The sequence below is a fragment of the Saccopteryx bilineata genome, chromosome 5 (genome assembly GCF_036850765.1).
Source record: "Saccopteryx bilineata isolate mSacBil1 chromosome 5, mSacBil1_pri_phased_curated, whole genome shotgun sequence".
Taxonomy (NCBI): domain Eukaryota; kingdom Metazoa; phylum Chordata; class Mammalia; order Chiroptera; family Emballonuridae; genus Saccopteryx; species Saccopteryx bilineata.
The window spans coordinates 8,471,861-8,499,440 of record NC_089494.1 but is presented as its reverse complement, the minus strand read 5'-3'; the positions used below and the strand labels follow the sequence as shown (position 1 = coordinate 8,499,440).

General features: G+C 45.4%; 1 protein-coding gene across 1 annotated transcript; it reads left to right on the top strand.

Annotated features, from left to right (window-relative positions):
• The first annotated feature begins 78 nt into the window (after nt 1-78).
• LOC136337984 (nuclear body protein SP140-like protein) lies at nt 79-25,151 on the top strand. The gene is made up of 15 exons (XM_066279950.1): nt 79-193; nt 6,704-6,857; nt 7,930-8,098; nt 9,816-9,899; nt 11,027-11,089; nt 13,857-14,003; nt 15,133-15,312; nt 17,214-17,356; nt 18,499-18,546; nt 21,021-21,065; nt 21,497-21,612; nt 22,313-22,421; nt 23,126-23,203; nt 23,409-23,552; nt 24,313-25,151. The coding sequence occupies exons 1-15, from the start codon at nt 162-164 to the stop codon at nt 24,418-24,420; spliced, it is 1,620 nt and encodes a 539-aa protein (XP_066136047.1). The 5' UTR covers nt 79-161; the 3' UTR covers nt 24,421-25,151.
• The last annotated feature ends 2,429 nt before the right edge of the window (nt 25,152-27,580 follow it).

Genomic DNA, 27,580 nt, shown 5'->3' with positions numbered 1-27,580 from the left:
GTATATGAGGAAATACGGTAATTCTACTTCTCTTTCCCCCCTGTGGGTGGTGACCTGTCTCAGTGAGTTCACACACTTCCTGCTCAGGGCTGGGGAGCCACAGTGGAACCTGGCTGGGGACATCTGAGGGATGAGGCCCAGGTGGAGCCAGGAGCAGGACGATGACCAGTGGAGGCAGTGACCTCAGCACCAGGTCAGTTTCTGTCTTCCTCCCTTTAACTTTCTTTCTGGCTGGGCTGCTGCTTCCGTGTCTGTCACTAGAAATTCATCTAAACCTTGACCTCAGTCCTGCTTTACGAGAACACTCAGGTGCTTTATATATTTTTTTGTTGTTGTTGCAATAGTGAAGGGGATTGTTTTCTTGATTTCTCTTTCAGACAGTTCATTGTTGGTGTATAAAAATGCCTCTGATTTCTGAATATTAATTTTTCATCCTGTCACCTTGCTGAATTCATTTATCAGGTCCAGTAGTTTTTTGACTGAGTGTTTAAGGTTTTCTATGTACAGTATCAATGATAGTTTTACTTCTTATCCAATTTGGATGCCATTTATTTCTTCTTCTTGTCTGATTGCTGTGGCTAGGACTTCCAGAACTATGTTGAATAAGAGTGGTGAAGGAGGGCACCCCTGCTTTCTTCCTGATCTTAAGGGGATTGCTTTTAATTTTTTGCCTATTGAGTATGATGTTGGTTGTGGGTTTTGTTCATAAATGGGTACCGGATTTTATCAAATGCTTTTTCTGCATTATTGATATGATCATGTGGTTTTTCTCCTTCCTTTTGTTTATGTGATGAATCACACTGATTGATTTGTGAATATTGTACCAGCCTTGCCTCCCGAGAATAAATCCAACTTGATCATGATGTATAATTTTTTTTCAGGTAATGCTGAATCCAGTTTGCTAATATTTTATTGAGAATTTTAACCTCTAAATTCATCAGGGATATTGGCATCTAGTTTTCTTTCTTTGTGTTGTCTTTGCCTGGTTTTGGAATTAGAATTATGCTCGCCTCATAAAAGGAGTTTGGAAGTCTTCCCTCCTCTTAGATTTTTTAAAATATCTTGAGAAAGATAAGAGTTCGTTCTTCTTTGAATATTTGGTAGAATTCACCTGTGAATTCTAGCCCAGGTCTTTTGTTTGTTGGGAGTTTTTTGATAACTGTTTCTATCTCATTTGCTGTAATCAGGCTGTTTAGGTTTTCTGAGTCTTCCAGATTGATTTTTGAAAGATTATGTTTTAAAGAATTTGTCAATTTCACCCAGGTTTTCTAATTTTTTGGTATACAGTTCTTCATAGTATTTTCTTAGAATCCTTTGTATTTCTGCTGTGTCAGTTGTTACTTCTCCACTCTCATTTCTAATTTTATTTATTTGAGTACTCTCTCTTTTTTTCTTGGTGAGTCTGGTTAAAGGTTCATTGATCTTGTTTACCTTTTCAAAGAACCAACTCATGGTTTCATTGATCCTCTGTATTTTTTTATTTTAGCCTCTATGTCATTTATTGCCACTCTAGTCTTTATTATTTCCTTCCTTATATTTTCTCTGGACTTTATCTGCTGTTCTTTTTTTAGTTCTTTAAGATGCAAAGATGCAGGGTTAAGTTGTTTATTTGAGATTTTTCTTGCGTCTTACAGTATGCTGGTAGTGCTGTGAACTTTCCTCTAAGGGTAAATTTAACTAAAGAAGCTAAAGACTAGTACTCGGAAAATTATAAAACATTGATAAAAAAAAAATCAAGGAGCATACAAAGAAGTGGGAGCATATACTGTGTTCATGGTTAGGAAGAATAAACATCATTAAAATTTCTATATTATCCAAAGCAATTTTTAAACTTTATTTATTTATTTATTTATTTATTTATTTATTTATTTATTTATTTATTTCAGAGACAGAGAGGGAGTCAAAGAGAGAGAGAGAGAGAGAGAGATAGGGACAGACAGACAGGAACAGAGAGAGATGAGAAGCATCAATCATTACTTTTGTTGCGACACCTTAGTTGTTTATTGATTACTTTCTCATATGTGCCTTGACCATGGGCCTTGACCATGGGCCTTTCAGCAGACCGAGTAACCCCTTGCTCAAGCCAGTGACCTTGGGTCCAAGCTGGTGAGATTTGCTCAAACTAGATGAGTTGGTGCTCAAGCTAGAGACCTCGAGGTCTTGAACTTGGGTCCTCCGCATCCCAGTCCAATGCTCTATCCACTGCGCCACCACCTGGGAAGGCCCAAAGCAATTTTTAAATTCAATGCAATTACTATTAAAATGCCAGTGATATATACTTCAAAGATATAGAAGAAATATTCTAAAAATTATATGAAACCAAAAAAGAACACAAATAGACTCAGTAATCTTGAAAAATAAAAATAAAATGGGTGATTTCACACTTCCTAATATCAAGTTATACTACAAGGCCATTGTTCTCAAAAGAGCTTGGTACTGGCATAAGAACAGGATATAGATCAATGGAACAGAACAGAGAGCCCAGAAATACACCCCTACCTTTATGGACAACTGATATTTGACAAAGGAGGTAAGAGCAAACAATGGAGTAAAGACAGTCTCTTTAACAAATGGTGTTGGGAAAATTGAACAACTACCTGCAAAAAAATGAAACTAGACCATCAACTTACACCATTCGCAAAAATAAACTCAAAATGGATAAAAGACTTATATATAAGTCGTGAAACCATAAGCATCTTAGAAGAAAACATAGGCAGTAAAGCTCTCCAACATCTCTCGCAGCAATATATTTGCTGATTTATCTCCACGTGCAAGTGAAATAAAAGACAGGATAAACAAATGAGACTAGATCAAACTGAAAAGCTTTTGCACAGCTAAAGACAATATGAACAAAATAAAAAGACAATCCACACAATGGGAGAACATATTTGACAATATATGTGATAAGGGGTTAATAACCAAAATTTATAAAGAACTTATAAAACTCAACACCAGGAAGATAAATAATCCAATCAGAAAGTGGGCAAGAGAGATGAATAGGCACTTCTCCAAAGAGGACATACAGATGGACAATAGACAGATGAAAAAATGCTAAACATCACTAATCATTAGAGAAATGCAAATTAAAACCACAATGAGATACCACCTCACACCAGCCAGAATGGCGCTCATCAACAAAACAACACAGAATAAGTGCTGGCGAGGGTGTGGAGTAAAGGGAACCCTCCTACATTGCTGGTGGGAATGCAGACTGGTGCAGCTACTGTGCAAAACAGTATAAAGATTCCTCAAAAAATTATAAATCAAACTGCCTTTTGACCCAGCCATTCCACTTTTAGGAATATATCCTAAGAACACCAAATCACTGATTCAAAAGAAGAAATGCACCCCCATGTTTATTGCAGCATTGTTCACAATAGCCAAGATCTGGAAACAGCCCAAGTGTCTGTCAGTGGACGAGTGGATTAAAAAGATTTGGTACATATACACAATGAAATACTATGCGACCATGAAAAAGAAGGAATTCTTACCTTTTGCGACAACATGGATGGACCTGAAAATTATTATGTTAAGTGAAATAAGCCAGGCAGAGAAAGAAAAATATCATATGACCTCACTCATTTGAGGAATTTAATGAACAATGTGAACTGAGGAACGGAACAGATCCAGAAAAAGGATCAAAGGGACCAGAGGAAAAGCAGACAGAGGGAAAGGGGATGAGAGGATGGGATCAGAGAAGGGAAAGAGATTGGTGAAATTATATATACATAACACAGCATTATAGAGAGCAGGAAAGCAAATCCTAGATGGAAGGGGGGAGGGCGTTGGGGGGAGGGGGTAAGAGGGATGTTGAGGGGAACATGGGGGTGGGGGGATGTATTCGGTGGGACACTTGAATCTATGTAAACACAATAAATTAAAATTTTTTTTTAAAAGGAACACTCAGGTGCACCGTACTGAAATGCAGGGATAGGTAATGAGGAAGTCAGAGCTTTAACCTGCAGAGGGACAGCTGCTGGAGTGAGTGCAGCTGCCACACCCACAGGACTCCTGTCTTCCAGCCACTGCTCCGCGGGCGGGCCTGTCCCTCTTTTCTGTTGCTTTGAGGCAGAGATTTGTCATTTTCTCATAACCCTTGAACCCTCTCCTTTCTCTCACACCTCCTCTAGGTCATTTCAAAGAAGGTAGTTTACGAAATCTATAATTCAGAGTAACCCACTGACTTATTCTCCGTCACTGGCTGGTGCGCTGGGATCTTGTACCTGAACTGTGCACAGGCCTCTGCAAGGAAAGGGCTAGAAATATTATTTTTTTTCTCTAGTACTGGGTCAGCAACAATGCTACTTAGCACATTTAATTTTAAAATCATTAATGCAAATGAAATATATGTTTTTGGTCATAAAATTACAGGTGACATGTACGTATGTAGAAGAAAAGAGTCCTGTTCCCCACCCGCCCTGTGGCTCCCAGTCCAGGTGCTGCTCAGTGCTGCAGGCGTGGCCTTGCCTGGCTTTCCCGGGACCTGTGCACAGACAGCTTATTTCCTAAAGGCAGAACTGTGTTCTTGTTATTTAATAGCACATAGTATTGTATATGCCTTTCCGTATCTTACATTTTCACTTAATTTAATATTAAACACGCGCTCACACTGGCGACCTTGGGATCTCGAACCTGGGTCTTCGGCATCCCAGTCCGACACTCTATCCACTGCACCACCGCCTGGTCAGGCCACAGATCTTATTCTTATATTATTATTTATTAAATATTGTGCTATTTTCCATACAAACAACTTAAGCCTATTTTTGCCCCATGGTGTATATAAGCACTTGGCTGTGTCAAACACCAAAAGCTGGGATGGGGGACACAAAGGTTATGGTATGTGCTGTTCACCGATCCTGCCTATCGCCTTTCTAGGTGGCCGAGTCCACCCCTCACCCCTCCACAGGAGAACAGCTGTCCCCCACACCCAGACGTTGCAAAGGGAGTGGATGAAGAGTTGCATCTTGTTTTCAGTTGCATTCTTCTCATTACATGGGAGGTTGAATAGTTTTCATGTTTATTGGTCATTAAAATAGCCCTTTCTGTCCCTGGCCAGTTGGCTCAGCGGTACAGTGTAGGCCCAGTGTGTGGAAGTCTCGGGTTTGATTCCTGGTCAGGGCACACAGGAGAAGCGACTGTCTGCTTTTCATGTCTTCCCCTCACCCTTTTGTCTTTCTCTCCCTCACTCTCCCCCACTTCCACAGCCATCGCTCATTTGAGCAAGTTGTCCCCAGGCACAGAAGATGGCACCATGACCTTGCCTTACATGCTAAAATAGTTCAGTTGCCAAGCAACAGAGCAACTGCCACAGATAGGCACAGCATAGCCCCATAGGGGGCTTGCCAGTGGATCCTTGTTGGAACACATGTGGGAGTCTGTCTCTCTGCCTCCCCGCCTCTCAATAATAATAATGATAATAGATAATAATAAAATTGCCTTTTCTATGACTTGCTGGTTCATTTTATTCAATGTTTTTCAGTTGAAGTTGGATTACTATATGTCATGTTTATAAGAGTTTTGTGGCGGGGTTTTAAGGAGAAAGAGAGAGAGAGACACAGAGAAACAAGAGAGGGACAGATAGGAATAGAAAGGAAGGGAGAGAGACAAGAAACATCAATTCTTTCTTGCGCCTCCTTAGTTGTTCATTGACAGCTTTTTCATATGTGCTTTGACTGGGGTCTACAGCAGAGCGAGTGATCCCTTGCTTGAGCCAGTGACCTTGGTCTTCAAGCCAGTGACCATAGTCATGTCTATGATCCCATGCTCAAGCCGGAGACAAAGGGGTTTTGATCCTGGGTCCTCCATTTCCCAGTCTGATGCTCTGTCCACTTCACTATTGTGTGGTCAGGCCAGAGACTTTTTTTATACAGAATTCAACACAGTTTTATATTATTATTTTCTGATGTATGTTGGGTTGTGGCAAGTGCTGATGATTCTCTTCTGGTATGAGAAAAGGAAGTTTACGAATCTTCATAAGCTTAAGAAATACAAAATGTGGATTAAAACATTATTATCAAAGCAAGAAAATGACCAATGAAGAACTAGAATTACAGACTTAGGTTTAAAATTACTTTCACAGAAAATAGCAGCAGTATCTGAAATAAAGTTCTCTAAAAATATTCAGTGTACACAATCATAACATAAACAGGTTTATATTAACACAAAGTCAGAGTTCTAGGAGAAAATATTGATATTATTTTTGAAATCCACACTTTATACCACCTCAAACCATTATTAAACCCCATCTTATCATTTCTGATTCAGTTTTATATGCAAGATGGTATTTCCCTGAGTAGCTGTAGGTCAGAAGGGGGACATCTGGTTTTTATCTCTCTGAGATTTCCTGGATACATTATTATTCATTGTTTTTCATTTCTCTGTTTTCTTTATTTTGATTTTATAAGAATTTAAACTTTTAATTAGAAATTTTGCAGATATGGTAAGATACCTTTAAAATGGCTTTGACAAGGACAGACTAAAATGAACTTTTTCAGTCCTGTGCTTGTCTTCCTGATCCCTCATGCTTCCTTCAATTACATGCTTGTCTGTTGCTTTCATTCTATTTATTCTGGTTGTCACTCAGGACCACTTATTTTACCGATGTTGGTTTTTCACAGCCTATCCTTCCTTTATAAAAGTTACAGCCTTTACAAGCATCTCAGAATCTCGATGACCATTTTATCATGGTGTCCTTTCTCCCTAGGATGTCCGCACAAGACCAGAAGAGGCTTATTACTGAGACTGCACTCAATCACTTCATCAGTCAAAAGCTCAAGATTTCATACGCAATAAAAAAGCCATTTCCTTTCTTTGAAAGCCTTCATGACCAAAAACTCATCACTGAAAAAAAATATAAAGTAAGTGAAGTTTATTATGTCATAATCTGGTCAATGGTCTCCCAACAAGTTAAGCTTTGATATCCTGGAATTAAACGGCAGGGAACCATAAACATTCTGAGTAGTCGCCTACGTGTGGGGACGTTCTCAAGTACTGCTGTCAGTGTTCCTATAAGGTAACAAAAGAAGAAGAGAAGCAGTGAACCCCTGAGACACTCCTGCTAACTGAAGGAACTGTGCTCCATGGTGTCCCCAGGAGATGAGGTGACTAGGGCTAGAGATAGGTTGATTCTGAAGCAGCTGGGCTCCATAGATGTATAGTGCCTTATAAGAATTCTACACATACAATGTATCACACACTGGAAGTTAAAATTAATTCTAATGAATGAATGGATAAACTTAATGAATTGGCTTAATAAAATGATAATTGATATAACATTTCATTTCAGTAAACATCAATGTTAACAATTAGATGTGAGATTCCAACCAACAGAGAATTACTCTCTTGTTGGACAAATTTGGAAGTAGATGCTTACTAATCTATCTCCAACAGTTTTCAGTTTACTTTCCTTTTTTTTCCTTTTGGTATTCTGGAGTCTTGGAATTTAGGTTAATTTTACAGGCATAGGTGGAGATACAGGTGGAGATACAGAAATGCAAGTCTACCTTTCCCTATAAATAGACTTTCTCTAGGGGCAAGTTCACCAAGGGGGAGACTTGTCATTGGCTTCCTTGAGCCTTTCCCGGCTAAGCTGGTGCTGAGGATGGGACAAGCATGGCCCAGCCAACAGATCATGAGCTCATCACCTATTAAGTCTTTCCCTAAAATATTTGGCCAGGCTCTTTAAGGACTTCATAGCATTTAACTTTGAACCCACTTTTAGTTTTTAAAATTGCTCCACAATAGGAATTACTGAGGAGGAAGGACTTACTTGTTTCACTTAGCAGCCACATAAATATAAAAATTTAAAATTTAGCCTGAGAAAATAACTATGTAGGAAAATTGTAGCACATTGACAATAAAATCATTTTCTAGGGAGCCTCTGTAACTTGGAGGGATGTGCTTCATTTTTCTCCATTGATTTTTTTTAAGGCTTGTCAAGAAGCTTGGGAAAACATGGTCTACCTGCCACATTTGGTGTACAGTGTCCTCAGTGAACTTGAGAAGACATTTGACATTCCAGTTCTGGAAACACTGTTCAACGAGTTCAACATAAGGGAATACCCTGCTTTAACTCGCATTGGTAAAAGCTTTGAAAATGGTAATCAGGCTTATTATCTACCTTTTTATGTCCAGGGCCAAGTTTTTTGGCAAGAACATACTGAGTTATTGCCACGCGCCATACACAGTGCTGGGCAGTGAGGATATAACCACTAAGAAAACAGCCGTGTCGTGAGCCACTCCATGCTTATGATACAATGGCTGTAGTACAACACCCACCGGGAGGTCTGCCTAACGAGGCTGGCAGACTCACAGGACAGCCAGAGCCACAGTGGCATCAGATTACTTAGAAGGACAAATGAAAGGAAACCCAGCATCCCAACAAAGCAGCATCAGTTGCTTCTCTTCTTTTGGGACCTCAAGCAGCGGTCTACACAGCAGTCCCCCAAGTTGACTGCTACCCATCTCAGGTGACAACTTAGCTAAGGGTGCAGAATCTCAGCTTCTCAGCAACACCATGCTCATAGCAGTCAGTGTCTCATGTAACAACTCTGTAGTCATAACAACCGAGACCTCTGAATAAGTCACAAGCAATGGTTACACAGCCTGAAGAAAGCAGATGTGACAGGGAAAGGCACAGAGGGTGAAATGGTGCCACGTGTTAGCAATAAGGGACAATCAGACTTCTCGTAGAGTCAGTAGTGATTGTGGGGGTTGATTCAAAAGAGATAAACTTGAAAATGATTTTGGAAGGTTTGGCATTGAAAGCTAAGAAATTGTAGGTTTATTTACTGGACACCAAAGAGATCCTAGAGGTTTATACGTTTGTAACTACCAGGTCACTGCCCCAGTAGGCACCCTGCTATCAGCACTGGGCAGTGAGGGCCCAACACTTTCCTGCCTCCTCCTCCCGAGACACCCACCCCCAGGCTTCCTGATGTACTTTTCTCCTCCTGACACTTACGCACAGAGCTCTCGGCTGGTGTCCTGGCTCCTCTCTTTGGCAGCGCCCTGGTCCGTGTGCTGTATTGCAGTCTGCTGTCTTTGCTTGTAGCCACAGAGAGTGTCCTTCCCTTATCCCTGAGATCCACCCTTTGCCCCAGGAGCTCTTTCTAGTTCTTCCTGTGTCCTATGATGTCATTTTAGAAAACACATTCCCCCGATCCAATGAACTGCACCCTTCTCTTGTCCAGACAACATGTTAAAGCTCTTGAACTTTCTTACTTATATACGTGGACATTTACAGGATCTTAGTTCTCTTCCGAGGAGATTTCTTTCTTCTTTACAATGCGAACAGATCAGAAAACACATTTCTTCTATTACTTATTTTTTAAATTTATTTATTGATTTTTAGAAGTGAGGGGAGGAAGACATGTCAAATCATAGTTGCTTCCTTTAATTGTTCATTGATTGCTTCTTGTATGGGCCTTGCACAGACAAGCCCAGGTTCGCTACCAGAACCTCTGCATTCCAGGTCAGCACTCTATCCACTGCACCACCACAGGTCAGGCTATTACTCAGTTTGATATATGCTTTCTCAGTCATCTGTAAATGTTTTTGCATAAATAACAGGCTCATGTTTCCATGATTCCTTAAATCTTACATTTCAATTGCTTTCTTTTGTACAAGAAACATCAGGACTCCTTCTTGGGCATTCTCTTTCTGTCTCAGCAATGACGAGGAACTTTACCATGAGTACAGGGACTCACTGAGATCTGAGTGACCAGAAGGCTGGAAATTTCTAAACATGTACATTTTTGATGATGTTCTTGAGCTTTAATGGAAATCTTTCATTTCTTTTCTCTTCCTCTCTTCAGCGATTCAAGAGAAATTGTGTTACCAAGCAAATGATGCTGAAGAGAGAGAAGAGGACCCTAACTCCCAACTAAGCCTTGAACAAGGTGATTGCAAACAGATAAAACCCGAAACTCATCTGCTAAGAGAATAGGAGGCGTGCCCCAAGTTCTGAGTGGACCTGGGGATCAGGGGAGAACTCTGAGGAACTTGGAGAAGGCAGCGAGGGGTGTTCATATGAGAGTCTGACCAGGGGCCAACTCCGAAAAGTGTCTGAGACATGATACAGAGGAACAGGGACACAGTGTGTCAGGAAACTGAATTTAAAGAGAATGCTGACCTGAAGTAGTTGTGATCTGGAAGGACCCCTGTAGGAGGAGATCAGTGTGAGCTGGGAAGGGCTGGGAACTATGGGCACAGGGTCAAACCAGAAGGAGAGACTTGATGAAAGAAGAAGAGACTGATTTAAACCTGGGGAGTGTGGCTCAGGAGCAGGAATATTCAAGGAGATCGGCAGTCACACAGGGAGAGGAGAGGAAGTGGTGAGATGTGAAGGAGGGGATGTGGGCACCTTGAGAGAGAGGAAGGAGGAGGGCAGTGAAAGCTGGGGAAAGGGGTGAAGGACACAGTGAAACAACCACATCACCAAGAGCTCACCTACTGAGCATTTGCTCTGGCAGCTCTGGGCTTAGTGCTTACCGCTGCCTAGGGGGCAGTATCACTCTCCACCCATTCATAGAAAAGGAAACTGAACTCTAGAGAGACCATGTGTGTGGTTGGCCTGAGGTCCAACGAGCAGGATGAACCAGGCACTGTGATGTTAACCCTGCTCACTCAATCCTGATGGAAAGGCCAACAAGACAGTAAACAGTAGTGCAGAGGGGGGTGTGCTGTGAAGAGGGGTGAGGACAAGAATACAGGATTTTGCAAGAAGTAAGGTGAGCCCACTAGACAAGGGCAGTTCTAAGGAAAAAAACAAGCTCATTATGGTCACGGGTGACAAAAAAAGCCATCACCATGTACTGAGTGCTCGTGGATGATCTCAGTGAGATGGGTGACCAAGGCCAGGGGTGCAACTGAGGGCCAGAGTCGGGGCCAGGTGCGTCCTCCTGGTCCAGACGGGCTCTGCACTGATACCTACAGGGAAGGGATTTTCGGGTCCTACTTTGTAAAGAGTAAAATGGGATTAGGGGAGAACAAATGTCTGAAAGCAACTTCCAATTTCCTCCCCCAGGAACGGATGAAGACGTGTCTCAAACCCAGGACTCCTCACCAGCGGATCCCTCCTCTCCTCTTGGTCTGTTTCTGTTGACTGTCCTGTGTTCCTTGTCCCTTTCTGGAATGTGCTGGGGGAGGGGCTGCTTCTTTTCAGGGCTGACTGCCCAGAGTCAGCAGTGTTTTCCTCTGTGGTTTCTCCAGGGACTTAGATGACCGTCTTGGTACTGTGGGTTTCCTGGGGAAGACGCTGTTTCTACTCTGACGTGCACTTCCTGCTGTCACGTGACAGCCTGGGCCTGAATGCTTTGTCCGTGCCCCTGACCTCAGTTTTCTGCCTCTGTCTTCCTTGAGTCTGTGGTGCTTTGAGGTCACGTCCGTGAGGCCAGTGCCGCAGTGAGAAGGCCATGTCTCTGGTGGGTCAGGGTGCCTCCCCCTTGTGTCCCTCACTTAGGACCATGTACAGACCCCATGTGCCTCCCATGCAAACACTTTCCCTTCCTCCTCGGGGCGGCAGGCCTGGAGCCGCCCCCTAAACCTGACAGGCCTCTGAGAAAACACTTTGCTACTTTAGCGAGTAATAATTTCTGTTTACAACTCTTGAGCTCCCTTAATCCATTACTCACGGTATCTGTTTATTTTTATTTTCAAATGGTATTATTTCCTTTCTATCGAATTTATTGTGATAACACGGGTTAACAAAATTATTCAGGTTTCAGGTGCACAATTCTACAACACACATTCAGTTTGCTGTATTAGGTGTTCAACACCCAAATCAAGTCTCCGTCCATCGCCATTTATTCCTCCTGCGCCCCCTCCAGTGTCCCCTCTCCCCTCCCCTCGGCCATCCCCACACTGCTGTCCGTGTCCAGGGGTTTGTTCCCTTTTGTTCTCTGTTCTTGCTCTATCCTCCCCTGCCCCTGCAGCCCACCTCTATTCATGAGTCTCTACTGTGCCTGCTAGTTCATTTTGTTTATTAGATTCTATAAGGAGTGAAATAATACAATATTTATTTTTTCTCAACTGGCTTATTTTTACTTAGTATAATGCTCTTCATATCCATCCATGCTTTCCCAAAAAACAAGGTTTCACTTTTATTTCTTTTTTATGGCCAAGCAGTATTCCATTGTGTGAATGTGCCCCATATTTTTACTCACACATTTAGTGTTAGGCACTTGGGCTGATTCCAAATCTGGGCTATTGCAAATAACACTACCATGAACACAGAGGTGCATGTAGTCTGTATGTTTAAAATTATGTGAATGGTATGTTTAAGACTTTGTTATAATGATTTAATTTTCTGATGTTACAATTTTCTTTTAAAGATATAAGTAATATTTTATTTAATCTTCTAAAACACCTAAAATGATGGTGTATCATTTTAATTTTTCAGAGGACAGAGATCAGCGTAGAGACTTTGGCTACTTGTGCGAGCTCAGCCACTGAGACTGGGGATTGAGCTCTGCTGTAGGGAGTGTCAGAGCAGGAGGTCTGGTGCCCTGTGGCCTGGCTTCAAATGCTGCCCTGTGCCCTTGGGGAAGTGACTTCCCCTCCGTGTCCCTCAGTTTCATCATCTATGAAATGGATATGATAATGGTTCCTAACCTGGGACACACTGGCGAGGGATGGAGAGTGGGAGCACGGAGAGGCGGGAGTTTGCCCATCGCCGTCTGGGCCGCAGTTCTGACCGTAGCTGGGTCGCCCTGACTCCATCTCCCACCAGGCAGGAGCCATGGTCCAGCTTCTACCTACCTGCAGACCTTTCACACTAACTCACAATTGCGCAGCGCTCAGTCCCATACTGACTATTCTCCAGGTTGCCTCAGTCTTCCATTTGGATTTCTCAGTTTTTCCATCAACTGCATAACCAGTCTTCTCGATTAAATTCCCTCTGCTTTAAAATATTAGAGTGTGGCCCTGGCCGGTTGGCTCAGCGGTAGAGCGTCGGCCTGGTGTGCGGGGGACCCGGTTTCGATTCCCGGCCAGGGCACATAGGAGAAGTGCCCATTTGCTTCTCCACCCCTCTGCCGCGCTTTCCTCTCTGTCTCTCTCTTCTTCTCCCGCAGCCAAGGCTCCATTGGAGCAAAGATGGCCCGGGCGCTGAGGATGGCTCTGTGGCCTCTGCCTCAGGCGCTAGAGTGGCTCTGGTCGCAACATGGCGACACCCAGGATGGGCAGAGCATCGCCCCCTGGTGGGCAGAGCGTCGCCCCTGGTGGGCGTGCCGGGTGGATCCCGGTCGGGCGCATGCGGGAGTCTGTCTGACTGTCTCTCCCCGTTTCCAGCTTTAGAAAAATAGAAAAAAAAATATTAGAGTGTGTATATACACACACACATATGTACACACACATACATATGTATATTGACATATATGTATATACATATGTATACATACACATATATACACACATGCATGTGTGTATGTATGTATATGTATATATAGATGTGTGCATGCCTGTATGTATGTATATGTGTGTATATTTTTTAGTGAAGGGAGGCAGAGAGAGAGACACACACACACACAGACAGGAAGGGAGAGAGATGAGAAGCATCAATAGGTAGTTATGGCACTTTAGTTGTGCGTTGATTTCTTTGTCATACGTTCCTTAACTTGGGGGATCTGGTTGAGTCTGTGACCCCTTGCTCAAGCCAGCAATATGGGCTCACCCTGAAACTTTGGAGTCAAGCCAGTACTTACTCGGCAACCTCGGGGTTTTGAACCTGGGTCCTCAGTGTCCCAGGTCAACACTCTATCCACTGCCTGTCAGGGTAGAGTGGTCTGTATTATCCTCTTGGGCCTTAACTTATGCAGGAGGCAGATAAAATATTTATGAATCAAAATGTGCTTTAGGTACAGACCCACCTGAAAATGAACACCCAGAGCAGCTCTGCGAAGTAGAACAGATAAATGCAGAGGAAACAGGTACAGCCAGTGACAACGATGCACTAGAAAGCCAAGAAGCAAGTGAACAAGGAGCTCAAGCGTCTGAGCCTCCAGGTAAGACCAGTGCCTGGGCGGGGTGAGTGTGGGGGGGGGATGATGGCGGGGAGGGGCTGGCGTGCGGAGCAAAGGTACAGGGGAGACTGTTGGGGATACTGCAGTGTTTGAGATGAGGAAAATATAGAGAAAATGTTGATATAGAAGAGACTAACACAGATCACATAAAGTATGGAGGAAGGGTAATGGAACAGGAGAGAGTAGGAAACGTAACAGAGCGTGGATACTCTGGAAAATCAGGCGGGGCAGCAGGGCCAGGTCTCCGCCAGGCAGGGAGACCCGGGACCCCTGGGAGGAGGAGCTCACTCTCAGCACCTCGTGGGTCCCGGGCACCCACTTTGCTTCCCCTGACCCTGCTGGGCCCTGGGGGACACCGATAGAAAATGTAGAGAAACAGTATGAATAGAGGAAGGTACAGAGGGGAATGAATGCCAATAAATAGAGAAAATGGGGGAGACACAATGAGAGCCTTGTCGAGAATGAGTAAAGGACAATGAGTGAAGGACTGGCCGGAGTGGACCAGGTGGAGAGAGAGGACAGAGCATCGTCTGATCAGAGCACACGGTCACCACAAAGAAGGCACAAAGGGCGGCTCCTAACACCAGTGAGAATCTGGCCTAATGACTTTGCAACACCTGTCGTCACTCTCTGGTGCAATCAGGTCCATAACTCCTCTACACACACAATTTGCAGATTGTTCTAGAGCTTTATGAGCTCCCTTTCCAGATGAAGGGAGAAATGAGGCAAAGTAGAGAACACAGTAGCAGGCAGACCCCGTCTCCATTAGGTTACACCATCATTGTCCTCTCTGCACCCAGAGTCAGAGCTCAGGGAGACAGCAGACAGTCTCTGACTTTGTCTGCAGCTGCCTCCCTGCAGGGAAATAGCACAGAACCCGACAGCAGCCGTGTGTCCCATTGTCCTGTCCGAGTCAGGGGGCTCCCTGGACTGGGAGCTAAGGCAGTTTCATTGGTGCCTGGTGTCCCTGGTAAAGCATGCTGATTGTGTGGGCTTTGAGGGTAAAGGTGGACACCCGGTAGTTAGGAATCTGTAATGCCACTTGGAAGAATGACTTTGTCTACAGGGATTTGTGGAAGGAAGTTTCCTAAGTACATCTGTATCTTTATAGGAACACACTCACCGTGGGAGGGGGTGCATGTGCAACTGCGAAATGGTAACAGAAGGAAGAAATCTTCCGTTTCGGGGTCAAGAAGGCGCAGAGATGCAACTGCGTGTTTCAGTTCTAAAGTACTTCCTGTGACCTGTGGAAACGTGAAAGGGAAGTTGTATAAGAAGAAATTGAAACGAGGTGAGTTTTATGGTATAATTTGCAACTCTGATGTGAAGGAGTGACAAGAGGTCATCGAATTTTCCGTGTGAATTGCACATTATTCGGGGAACTAAGGTCTCAATGTGGCTGGAGAGAAGGAAGCGGGGGTCCCCAAGATGATAGTCTCACACTCTGAGGAACTGTACATGTTAGATGCTCACTAGTACATGGAAGTGACCATGGAAATGCCCCCATAATAAAGAGAAGTGAATCAGAAAATAACGGGGCAGAGGCCCTGTACCTCCACCTTCATATCCTCTCTCTGTTCTGGGTCATCGTCACCAGGACCCGGTGTTTGACGTAGTGAGAACATCACAGAGTTTGGAAGCAGAAAGCCCGAGTCCCCGCCTCAGCTATGCTAAGAGTGACTGATTCATCTGAGTAGAGAATGGGACCTTTCTTGATCCTGAAATTCCTCAGCTAGCAAAAGAGATGATCATTAAAATCTGCCTGAGGGTTTAGGTATACAAGAAATGAATTTATATAATTAATGAATAATATCTAAATAGCTTTCCTGAGATGCAACTCACAAACCAAACAGTTCAGCACATAGAGTGCATGATTTAGTCCTGAGTTTTGTTTGTGTAGTCACAGGATTGTGACTTTACGATCTAATTTTAGAACATTTTTGTCCCCTCACTAAAGGAAACCCATGTCTCTCAGTCGTCAGTGCCCGTTCCCACCCCATCCCACCGCCCAGCCCTGAGCAACCGTTAATCTGTTTTCTGCTCTGTAAAGTGGCCTTGTCTAGGTATTTCATACAAATGGAATCATATAATATGAACCCTTTTGTGACTGGGTTTTTCACTTAGCGTGATGTTTTCAAGTTTCATCTATGTGATAGTGTGTATTAGCACTTCATTCCTTTTTATTTTCAAATAATATAATATTCCATGGTGTGACTATATCATATTTTGTTTATCCTTTCTTCAGTATGGGTTGCTTTATTTCTTTAGTATTATATATAATACTGTTCTGAACATTTATTGGCAAGTTTTTATGTGAACACATTTTTAATTCTTTGGGGTATATATCCAGGAGAGAAATTGCTGATTCATATGGTAATTTTATGTGTAACTTATTGAAATAAAACCAAAATATTTTCCACGGTGACAGCAGTATTTTATATTCCAACCGGCAATGCATGAGAACTCCAGTTTCTCTCTCTCCTGTCAACACATGTAATTGTCTGATGTTCTAACTGTGGCCATACTAGTGGATGTGACGTGATATCTCAGTGTGGTTTTAATTTGCATTTCTCTAATGACTAATAATGTTCACCACATATTACCTTTTGTATATAACTTAAATTTTGCACTGGATATATTTACAATTATTTTTATTGGGTTTCCATGAATTCAGGGGTGAAATAAATCACTGCTCTATAATGCCATTAAACTGGATGGAAGATGTTGCAGTTTAGGGCATGGATGTTCTCTGGTGCCGGTATGGGCTGCAGGGCCTCCAGCTGAGATCTCAGTCTGATTTGACTTCTGCCTCCCCCCGAGCCCCAAGGCCTTCAGAGTCTGGCCTGTCTCTATCCCCTGACCTCAATAGCACGTTGAAATGTCTCCTTGTTGAGAATGAGAGGATTCTTAGAGCATTACTTGTAGGTGGTCTTAGAATACCTTTATAATGTTTATTTTGATTGTAATGATCACATTTTTGTTGTATGTAAGACAAAGTTATGCGTGCACAAAGCAGGAAATCTCTTTGGAGGGGACCTAAGGCTGGTTGGAGGTCCGAGGTCCGAGAGGGGAGGCCAGACTCTCCCGCAAGTGATCTTGAGTCCAAATGGGGACTCAAGAGCTAGTGTGGCGGAGGGCCGTGTCTGAGCTGTGTGGACAGAAGGTCCAGGACTGACTTACCTGGTCTCACAGGAGCCATCTGGAAGTGCATCCAGACTGAGGACGGGACTTGGCTCACCCCCAGGCAGTTTGAAGTGAAAGGAGGCCGTGCAGCATGGAAGAACTGGAAGCTGAGTATACGCTGCTTTGGGAGGCCCCTGCGACGGCTGATGGAGGTACTTCCCCTATGGGGGCAGGAGATGTGAGTTCCTGGTTGTACATGAAGATAAGGTCACTGTGAGCTCACCGAATATATGCTGCATTATGACCAGAGCCCTAAGGCCCCTGACGTTGTCCTTCCCCGGGGAGAGGTGCCCACCCTCACAGCTCAGCACAAGGCAGCTCCCGCTCGGTCCCAGGGGCTCTGTGGGCGCAGGCGCAGGAGCTGCAGGGGAAGGTCATTGCAACGCGGTGCTTGCAGAGGACTCTATGCACTGAGAGAGACAGTCCACAGTCAGCCAGTGGGCAGACGAGACTCCAGGAAAAAAAGGCATGAAAAGCAGAACCAGTGTTAGCGTAGTTCTGTGGGGTGAGGTGGACGGTGGTGAGTGATAAAGAATAGTCCATCAAGTGGGGTAGTTTGTGGAGAGATTTAATGCCAGGCTGAGGAGTTTGAACTCATAACCTAGAAAGTTAAGAACCAAGGAGTCTCCTGAGCTGTTGATGGATTTAAAACTGTATCACAGTCAATATGGGTCTTTGAAATGACTTCACTGTCCTTCAACCCAACAAATTTATAGTCAACATGCCATGCTCAGCTCAGATGTCACCCCCCTCTGAATGTTCCCTGACTGACCTGCCCTGGTCACCCATCCATGGACCCCTTGACCCCACTATTAAAGCCCTTCTCACACTGTTTTATTCTTATCCTTCCATGCATTCCCCTTGTGTCTCTAGACTCCCCTGGGGTTGTCCGTGTTTGTGGGCTCAGCATTGTCCACAGTGTCTGACATGTGTACATGTGGGATACGTGTGTGTTGACCGATTGGTCCTGGTGTGAGGACTCAAGTCTGAGTAACACTCCTGGGAATGAAAAGGAGGTGAGAAGTGTCAAAGAAATGATGAAGGAAAACCTATTAAAACGTAGGAAAATAACATGAAAGAAAGGGAAATGTTTCTAATGGCAATTTTCGAGCTACTGTTGATGATTTCTAGAAGAACAAGTGAGGGGAAGAAGCTGCTTGTGTCTCATTTAGACACCTTGGTTGGACCCAACCTTGGGACATCCAACAAGAAATATTTGGGAAGAGGTAGGAATTTCAGGCTCATCGACCAGAAACTCAGGCTAAACATGTACATTGATCTTTTTATCTTTCAGCACGGATATCTGTGTAATCCTCCAAGAATTTGGGGACCAAAAAAAAGGGTAATGATCATATATCTTTTTATCAGCTTTCATCACATAACTGACTTTACATATACAGTATGTTATTTTATGGTTTCTTCATTGAATAATTTTAATTAAGTATCCTTGTTTTTGCATGTGCCTTCAGAGTTACTTTGAACATTACGTTATACTCAAGGTGTTTGAATAGCAAATCAGTGAAGACAGAGAAGATAATATGGTTAAAAAACCACTTTTCTCAAGATTGAGTGGTAGTTTTAAATGAAGATGTTATAGGGGTGTCAAAGCTGTAAAAGCAATAATAAAAACATTGCATAATAAACTCCCAGGGTCATCTTCAACTCAAGATTATTTCAAAAATTCAAGGTTACTGTCCTGTGAGTGTGTTGAAATCCGATGGAGCAGAGCTGCTCCCCACCAGCCAGGTGACTCTGCTCTGGCACACAGTCCGTCTGGGGACACACACGGAAGCTCACGCCACTGCATGAGATGCACAACACAAAGCATGTTTCCTTTCCGATCCTTTCCATCCCCTTCCGCCTCCCTGCCAGTCAAATGTGCGCAGAGACACATAGAATTCTTATTCAGGGGAAATTACTTGCCCTTCATGAGGATGGTCCCTCTGGGGAGGAAGCTTTTGGGAGATCCATGTATTTGGGAGGGCGTGACCTGGGAAATTGTTTACCTTGACTCCACCCCTTATGCTCAGGCAGGAGAGCTGGGCAGACCTCTTTTCTGTCTGTGACAGTGATTGCTCCCTCTGTGCTAGAAGGCTGTGCAGGCCACAGACAGACACATAATGTGTGGTGAAGAGTGAGGACGAAGGGATGGCTTTTCCAAGATTGGAGAAGAATGAGAACTTAAGAGAGAGGAGGAGAAAAGAAATGCCATTCTTATGTACTTCTGGTGGAAATGGCCACCCAAAGCATTCTTAGAATCCTAAAATCAGTCACTCACAGCTGGCCAATGGGACTTCATCTTCCTCTGGAAATGTGAGGTCCAGAGCTTAAAATTTTCTGATGATCTGGATGGTTTAAACTATTAGTCCCTGAAATGTTTTATTCATTGAATTTTCTAATTGGAAACTATTATTAGACTTATTCAGTGAGTATGTTAAATGCCAGCATTTGTACTATAAATGTCGATTAGAGAAACTGAGTGAGCTGGAAGGTTTCTAACACTAGGGTTTACCTTCGTTTATAAATCAAACACCTTTTTAGCACAAAGGTGCAGTTGCCTCTATATTTTGTGCCTCCTTGAACAAGAACACAACTCCCAAAGTGGCAGATGTCGGGACCAATTTCTGTCTCTGTGGGTCCTCTGTGTCTGTCAGTATCTCTCTTGCTGATGGAGCCTGTTGGCTTCTGGAAACTTCAGTGTCACTCTCAGTACTACATGACAGCTTCCTGGCTCCTGAAAAAGACCACTAACATCTTTTGCTGAGAACTTTGGTTTTGTAAAATAGTATACTTCTCAAGAACAATCATTTATTGTATGCTAATGTTTGCTTAGGACATAGCAATTATTTTCTTTTCCTAAGTGAAATAATTCTCATTTATTCACATTTTTAACATATAATTGTCAGGTCATACTAAATGCCCAATGTTCATTAAAGAAAATTTAAGTAATGTCCTTGACCGCAAGGATTGTTTCAATGTTATTCATCAAATTTTGGAGTTCAGTGGAAGAATAATTGATGGGCAGGGCTGAGATAATATGGGCCACACTAGGAGGTGGGCAGTGACATGGCCATTTCTTAGGTGATGGTCTATGGATCACACTTGTCTGTGACCCCTCTGCCCTGGGCTGGAGATAAAGAGGCTGAGGCTGCCTGAATCCAGAAGTGAAGGACATCAAGTCATTCTACTACATATGCTCAAGCAATATAAGTCTAGTGGGTGGTAATCAGTTACATCTGAAAAGTTATCCTGTTGACATCTTGGGATTCAAATGGAGAGAAGAGGGTGACCTTCTGGAGAAGACCTCTATGCTGGGGCCCTTGAGCACAGTTTATCTTTGAAGTTACACCCCAGAGGAGTTTCAGAGGGTGGTTGACTTCTTCTCTGAGGTACTTGCATGGATCAGGAGTCTGGGCTCTGAGGGAGCTGGAGGCTGTTGGTAGTGAGTCCTCAGGGTGTTACTCTCAGTACAGCTACTCTGGTGGGACGACACTTCCTAGTATAGACAAGGTTGTCTGATAGCCCCTCAAAGTAGGTGAACAAGAAGAGTTCCTTCAATCTGACCTGAAGAAACCAGGGCCAGACTCCCAGCATGACTTCACCGAGATCCACCTCGTGTCTGAGAGCCAGGGAACGTAACTAGATTGGCCCAACAGTGGTACTTTGGCATTTTTAGTTCTCCTTGTACGTATATTAAAGTACGTATGAAAAAATAGATGGACTGTGAATTGAATCTCTCAAAAGATGGTTATTTAAGTAAATGACAGATGCAAACATTTCATTCAGTATTGTCACTCACTCTTTCTCTCTTTTCAGTGGAGAAATTTGAAGTCTCACAACAGAACCTCCAGTGACCCATGTGTAAGTACTACTCCCATCTATAATCCCAAAGTAATCCAGGCTTTCCCCTGGGTACATTTTCTGTGTCATTGCTGCCTTTCCCTGAAGCATGCTCACAGTCAGTGGGAACACGTCACTGTGTGTGATGAGCAGAGAGCAGCAGACACCTCACCCGTGTCTGGTAGACAGATTGGAGCTGGGTGTCTCAGTGTGAAAGCACCCTCTCCATTGTTCAGTGGAAACCTTCCCGTTTCCCCAGCAGTGTAGGACCAGAGCTCTAGATCACTGGGGTCTCTAGAGATGGGCATGAAGTGAAACGGGCAGAGCCGACTCACAGCTCAGGGAGAAGCACGTGCGTGTCCTTGCCGATTAGCACAAAGGCAGGGAGTCTAGATTCCACAGCGCTGGCCTTCGGGTCTCACTGGGGACATCAACTTTGTTTTACCTTCTAGGCAGAAAATTCAGACATATGTGAAATCTGCCAGGATGGAGGGACGCTCTTCTGTTGTGATACTTGTTCAAGGTCCTTTCATTGGTACTGTCACCTCCCAGCTGTGGAAACTGAGAGGTCTGTGAGGTGCATCCCCTCTCTCCTTTCAGGGACCCTTCTTCTGGCCACGCCCCCCCCCCCCCCCCCCCCCCGCCCGTGCAGAGCTGCTGGGTGTGTCCTGATGGGAAAGAGCTGGTTTGGAAGTGGGGTCCGGCAGTATGATCCAGACTGTGCCAAGATCTTGACAGCAGGAGGGGTCAATTCTCTCTCCTCTGGGAGGCTGGGGCTGGTGGGTCCTTTGCTTTAATATTGCTACTGTTCTTTCTAGAACTCTCCCAGCATGACTTCTGTTTCTGGGAGTAGAATTGCCAGTTGTATGTATTTCGTGCTTATTTAGAAAAGGCAGGAAACACAGACAGGTTCCCTCATTTTGCCACCTTTTCAACTGGTTGATGAAGGCCAAGCTCCCAGGGGATAGGGCCCCGCCTCTGACCTAGAGGCTTGGGGGGAGGGCCACTTGCTCTCGCAACAGCTCAGATGGGGAAAGGAGAGCGGTCACTCACCCCGACTCCACTCTGCACCCCCTCAGACCCCGATGCTCCCTTCAAGGGGAGGAGGGTCATTCTGTCAGACCCCACCTGGGGTCTTAGAGACTCTGTCTGGGAGGTGTCCCCTTCATCCCTGGCTGTGCCCATGGGCTATTCCTGAAAGGACAATGGCAGCCATGGGGACGGTGTCTCTTTGAGGACCTGCCTTGATCACTTGTACCCCCTCCCAGGGACCCGTGGAGTTGCATCTTCTGCAGGATAAAAAACTCTGCTGGAAGTCAGCGGTGCCACAGGGAGTCTGAGGTCCTGGCGAGGCCGATGGGGCCCGCGGAGCAGCTGGTGAGTCAGATTTGACCCCAAGCCTTCCTGTTTCCGCTCACGAGTGAGAAGTCAACAGTGTCAGGGAGGGCGAGCGTGTTCAGGTGCCTCCTCGTGCCTCTCAAGAAAACCTGTTTGGCCCTGGCCGGTTGGCTCAGCGGTAGAGCGTCGGCCTAGCGTGCGGAGGACCCGGGTTCGATTCCCGGCCAGGGCACACAGGAGAAGCGCCCATTTGCTTCTCCACCCCTCCCCCTCTCCTTCCTCTCTGTCTCTCTCTTCCCCTCCCTCAGCCAAGGCTTCATTGGAGCAAAGATGGCCCGGGCGCTGGGGATGGCTCCTTGGCCTCTGCCTCAGGCGCTAGAGTGGCTCTGGTCGCAACATGGCGACGCCCCGGATGGGCAGAGCATCGCCCCCTGGTGGGCAGAGCGTCGCCCCCTGGTGGGCAGAGCATCGCCCCTGGTGGGCGTGCCGGGTGGATCCCGGTCGGGCGCATGCGGGAGTCTGTCTGACTGTCTCTCCCCGTTTCCAGCTTCAGAAAAATGAAAAAAAAAAAAGAAAGAAAAAGAAAACCTGTTTGCCAAAAAATGAGTTCAACCATCCCACGACTCCTTCCTGGAGCCACAGCTGTTTGGGGAGACTTCCGGAGGACGGGTGGGTCCTGCCCGCACGTGCATACGGGTCTTTCTCTCCACGCTGCTTCTCCTGACATCTTCCTTCTTTTGCAGAAATGCGAGTTCCTCCTCTTGCAGGTCTATTGCCATTCAGAGAGCTCCTTCTTCACAAAGATTCCACATTATTATTATGTAAGTAAGAAAAGTAAACCATCCTTATGGGCCGCCATGATGTTACCTGACCTGACATGAGCACTTGAGGGATTTGTGACCTGAAGCCCAGGGGAGGGGGCACGTGATCTTCACCCGGTACTTCTGCTGGACTGGATGGGAATTCACAGAAGGCAGACACCGGACTCGTCCGCCATTCTCTCAATGATAATTTTATTCCCACCAGATTAAAGAGATTTCTCAAAACCTAAAGGAACCCATGTGGTTGGACAAGATCAAGTCTAGGCTGAATGAGCGTCACTACCCCCGAGTGGAGGGTTTTGTGCAGGACATGCGCCTCATCTTTCAGAACCACAGGGCGTCTTACAAGGCAAGTGGCTCCCTCTTCCACTTCATCCCTTTCCACTGAGTCGCTCTGCCCTCCGTTTCTGCTGTGGGAAAGTTTCGTTTCCCTCATCTGTGACGAGCCTGTACAAGCAAGGGCACAGGAAGTGAGTGAACCCTTTTAGAAATCAAGATTTAAGCTCACCAGGGAGAGTCTGAAGGTGTCCCAGCAATCAGAAGCCAGGCCCCTGGGAGCTCATTCCCTTTGGAAAAGGTGAAGGTGACAGGTGCCCACTGAGAACAGCTGTATACTCCCTGAGCCAAACCTAAGGAGAAAATTGCGTCTTAAAATAATGTTGTTCTTATCTTTCCCCAAATACACTCAGTCAGACCTCTCAGAAGTCCCCAACTCCAGAGTCCTTTACACATGAATGGACCATATAACAGCTGTCACCAGAGGAGAATAGAAGTGACAAGATGAAGGGAACATTACTGATTGTACTCAGACATCTGTAGTATTTGATTGTTACAAAGACCTTAGATTATTTTTCTAACCCTCACTAGACAACCCAAACTAAATGAGTAACAGTTCCTACATGTGGCAATGATTGTCCTTTTCTGTATAGTTAACAAGAATTAATTGTCACAGAGAACACAGAAATTACTCTTAGCTGCATAAATTTTTTTTTAATTTTCATCTTGTTAATATAACGTAGGTGTTTAAGGTAATCTTGAATGCAATGTGTCTTACTAGTGATAATGAGTGTTATTACTTTTGCTGTTATTTCCCTTTTTTTTTTTTCCAGTACAAAGACTTCGGCCTAATCGGACTGAGACTGGAGGCAGAATTTGAGAAGATTTTCAAAGAAGTGTTTGCAGTTGAGGAAACCAGTGAGAGCAGCCCAGTGGTGTAGGGGAGCCGCTGGGACCCTGGACACCCCCTCTGGGAGCAGAATTCCCGTCCCTCGGTGCTGTGAAGGCTGGCTCCTGGGCCTCTCCCCGGAGTCCTGCACTGACCCGGGTGGAGCTGCTTGGCTTGGAGGCTACACCTCCGTGGGCTCGGATCAGGCTCCACACTGGGGTCGGGCTGGAGCCGGTCCCACCTGTCACCCCGTTCTTGCTTAGCTTTCCCACCAGACACCCCGACTCCCTCACCCCTCCTCCTCTTCCAGAGAGTTCTCATAATAAATCATTCCCTCACTGGACTTCATCTCAGGCTCCGCACATAGGGAACACAACCTAACAGTCCTGGCAAGCAGGTCCAAAGGATGGGATTGGTGTGCTGGGTACTGTCTAGTCAGACAGTGACAGGAAGAACACTTACAGTCCCTGGTGCTATACTGGTGCCGCTGACAATCCCTTTGTCTGTAGGGAATGAGATGAGGTAGAAGGGAAGAGCTATATTGGCTGGTACAGTTCCCTGCCATTTATAAAAAGAGAACTTGGTACTCTATGAAGTGTGGATTTTGGTGGCTATTGCTAAATGCCACACACGTGTCGAACAGACTACACGACAGGCTGGATCTATTCGTCACCCAAAGCAAAGAGACCCTCACACTTGCATCTGGAAGGAAGAGAGTGAGGAGGGCTTGATATAAGCCCCAATTTTGAGAATGGCAGCTCTTCAGAGAAGACAGAATTCTAAGCTTACTTGGGCCTCTTATTCTGTACTCAGGGCCACAATATAATGGGAGTGAAGCCCTGAGACTCAGGATGGGGGTTTCTGGGTAGACGAACAGGAGAACTCTGGACTCCAGGTGCTCTGCACCCACTGGCCTGCAGAGCTGGAGGCTACCTGTTGGAGGACTGACTCCTATCAGCCCCCTATCTTGCTTGACTAAGAACACACCGAGTGCTCGACTTGCCCCCAGTGAGCGAGTCCTGGCTGGAGCGGCCTGGTGAGGGGAGGGTTTCTATTCCAGTGAAACCCCAGGCGACCAACATGTCGCAGGAGGGGCCAGGAGACTGAGTCTGGGAGCGAATTCTGTTGAAGGAGTGGGATATACAATGAAACAGAAAAAATTGTCCCAATGAGTCTATGAGTGGGTGGAACAGCAGGTCCATCACTCTCTCTAAAATTGATAAACAAGAATTTTAAATGACAGAAGTTGTTGGTAAAAACATACAGCCCTGTGCCACAGAGTTGTCGCCGTAAGAGCAGCACGGGGAAGGTCTGTCCACCCCAGGCTGGCTCTTAGAGGCTTGCGAGAAGGCACGGGGCACGCTGGGTGCAGAGGAAGGGGAGGTGCCAGGCTCGGCAGTGCAGACTAAGGCCGCGGGCGATCCAAAGTCCTCGGGAAGATGGCGTGCCTTTACAGCTGTCTGCAGCTGGAACACCCATCCTTCTGGCGGCTCTGCTCCTTGAAGGCTCAGAAACACCTGCTGAGCACGGTGAGAAGGAACACGCGGCAGACGGGGCGCCAGCATCCTTGAGATTCGCAGACGTAGCTGTCCGCCGTCGGCTGGAATGACCTCGGAATGTTTTACACAACGGGGTTCCCCGTAAGAATCAATGATAAAATTCCAGAATGACAAGTGCAAATGGCAGCGTGACCTGTGAGAGCAAGACGAGGTTATTTCTGTCGTGGCAGCAAGGGTAGAATGACGGCCAGGGAGCTGGGCCACAGATGTCTGTGGGGAGAAGGAACAGGACATGGTGTTCTTCTAGGCCGGACAGATGGGCAGCGAACAGGGTAGTGCTTCCTGTTCACCATTACAGGGGGTTAAACTCAGGTGAGCCGATGTCTGATTTCAGCTACCCAAACGAAAAGTAAATACTGCTCGCCCAGTTTCCAGTCTTGAGCGGCTTACTTCTTTTTAATTTATTTTATTTTATTTCTTCACCTAAAACCAGCTATGGAAATGAGGGCAGGTGTCCTAGGAAAGGACTCTACATGTGCCCGTGCAGAGATTCCCTCAGTTCTTCACCAAAGAGGCCAGTGGCCATTTAGCCAAGTAACCTTATTCCAGAGTGTGGGAAATGCATAGATCTCTCCAGGTGGTGGATGACCCCATCTGACTGGAGTCTACTCTGGGACCCAAGGCGCCATCATGGTCCCTGAGAGAGCAGAGTGTATGGAGGGCTGGCCATGTCCACCTCACAGTGGGTTCACTCCATCCACGGACACACCCACAGTCATTTCCCCTGTTCCTGAGGGTGTAACCAGAACACTCACAGCAGGGGCTCTTCTTTAACCTACGAACTACTCTGTGAATATAACGACTGCCTTAAGAAAAACCTGGTGGAAGATCCTAAAACTGAAGTCTCCCACAATGAATCAGGAAACTGAAAGCAATATATTCTGAGGGAATCACCGAGATTAGTGTCACCTGCTAAGACCTACCGGACTCAGCTGTTGTCATGCCCATTACATCTCCATTTGATTCTGCAGTCTAGTTTTTGCAAAAGCTCAGTAGTTCACGACTACTAGAGACTTCACAAGTATTAGCCCCAATTGTAGTTGTTATGCTGGACATGGTGCCCTCATTAGAGCAGATTAGCATGGCCGAGCATACGCTCTATAGAACTATTAATACGGAAAATGCACTTTAAAAATATCCAGGAGGAGGTAGAATAAGAAGCAGTTCACACTAATATATAAACATACATGTAAGAGAATTTATTATGTGGATTCAGCTTATGTGACTATGGAGCCGAATCATGGGCCAACCCATGATTTCTCTGCTCTCTATTGTCTGGCTGAAGATTTGCAGTTTCTGTCTTCTCCTCCTTCCCCCACAAGGGCCCGCGGCCAAGTGGAGTTCACCCCTCACCCCATGTCAGCGCCCCCTTAGAAGGTTGGGCAGGTAAAGACAGTGGGTTCCCAAGATGATTTTGGTGTCTTTGTACAAATGAGTGGACTCCTGGCAGCTGGCCCTGCTCCCCCCTGGAGGTGCTCCTTGCCTGGTTCCAGGTCCTGGCTGTCCCTCCTTGTCCTCCATTCCTGCTGCCACATGCCATCAGGGGAGACGTAGAAGTGGGGAGACAGCCTATGACAGCACATAGAAACTGAATTTTACTTCTCTCTCCTCCGTGTGGGTGGGGTTGTGTCTCGGTGAGTTCACACACTTCCT

Excerpts from the sequence above, each read along its gene's own strand:
- LOC136337984 (XM_066279950.1), top strand. The coding sequence starts at position 162 with ATGACCAGTGGAGGCAGTGACCTCAGCACCAG. Across the intron at positions 15,313-17,213 it reads TAAGAAGAAATTGAAACGAG|GAGCCATCTGGAAGTGCATC; the intron begins GTGAGTTTTATG and ends CTGGTCTCACAG. Across the intron at positions 23,553-24,312 it reads ACCACAGGGCGTCTTACAAG|TACAAAGACTTCGGCCTAAT; the intron begins GCAAGTGGCTCC and ends TTTTTTTTCCAG.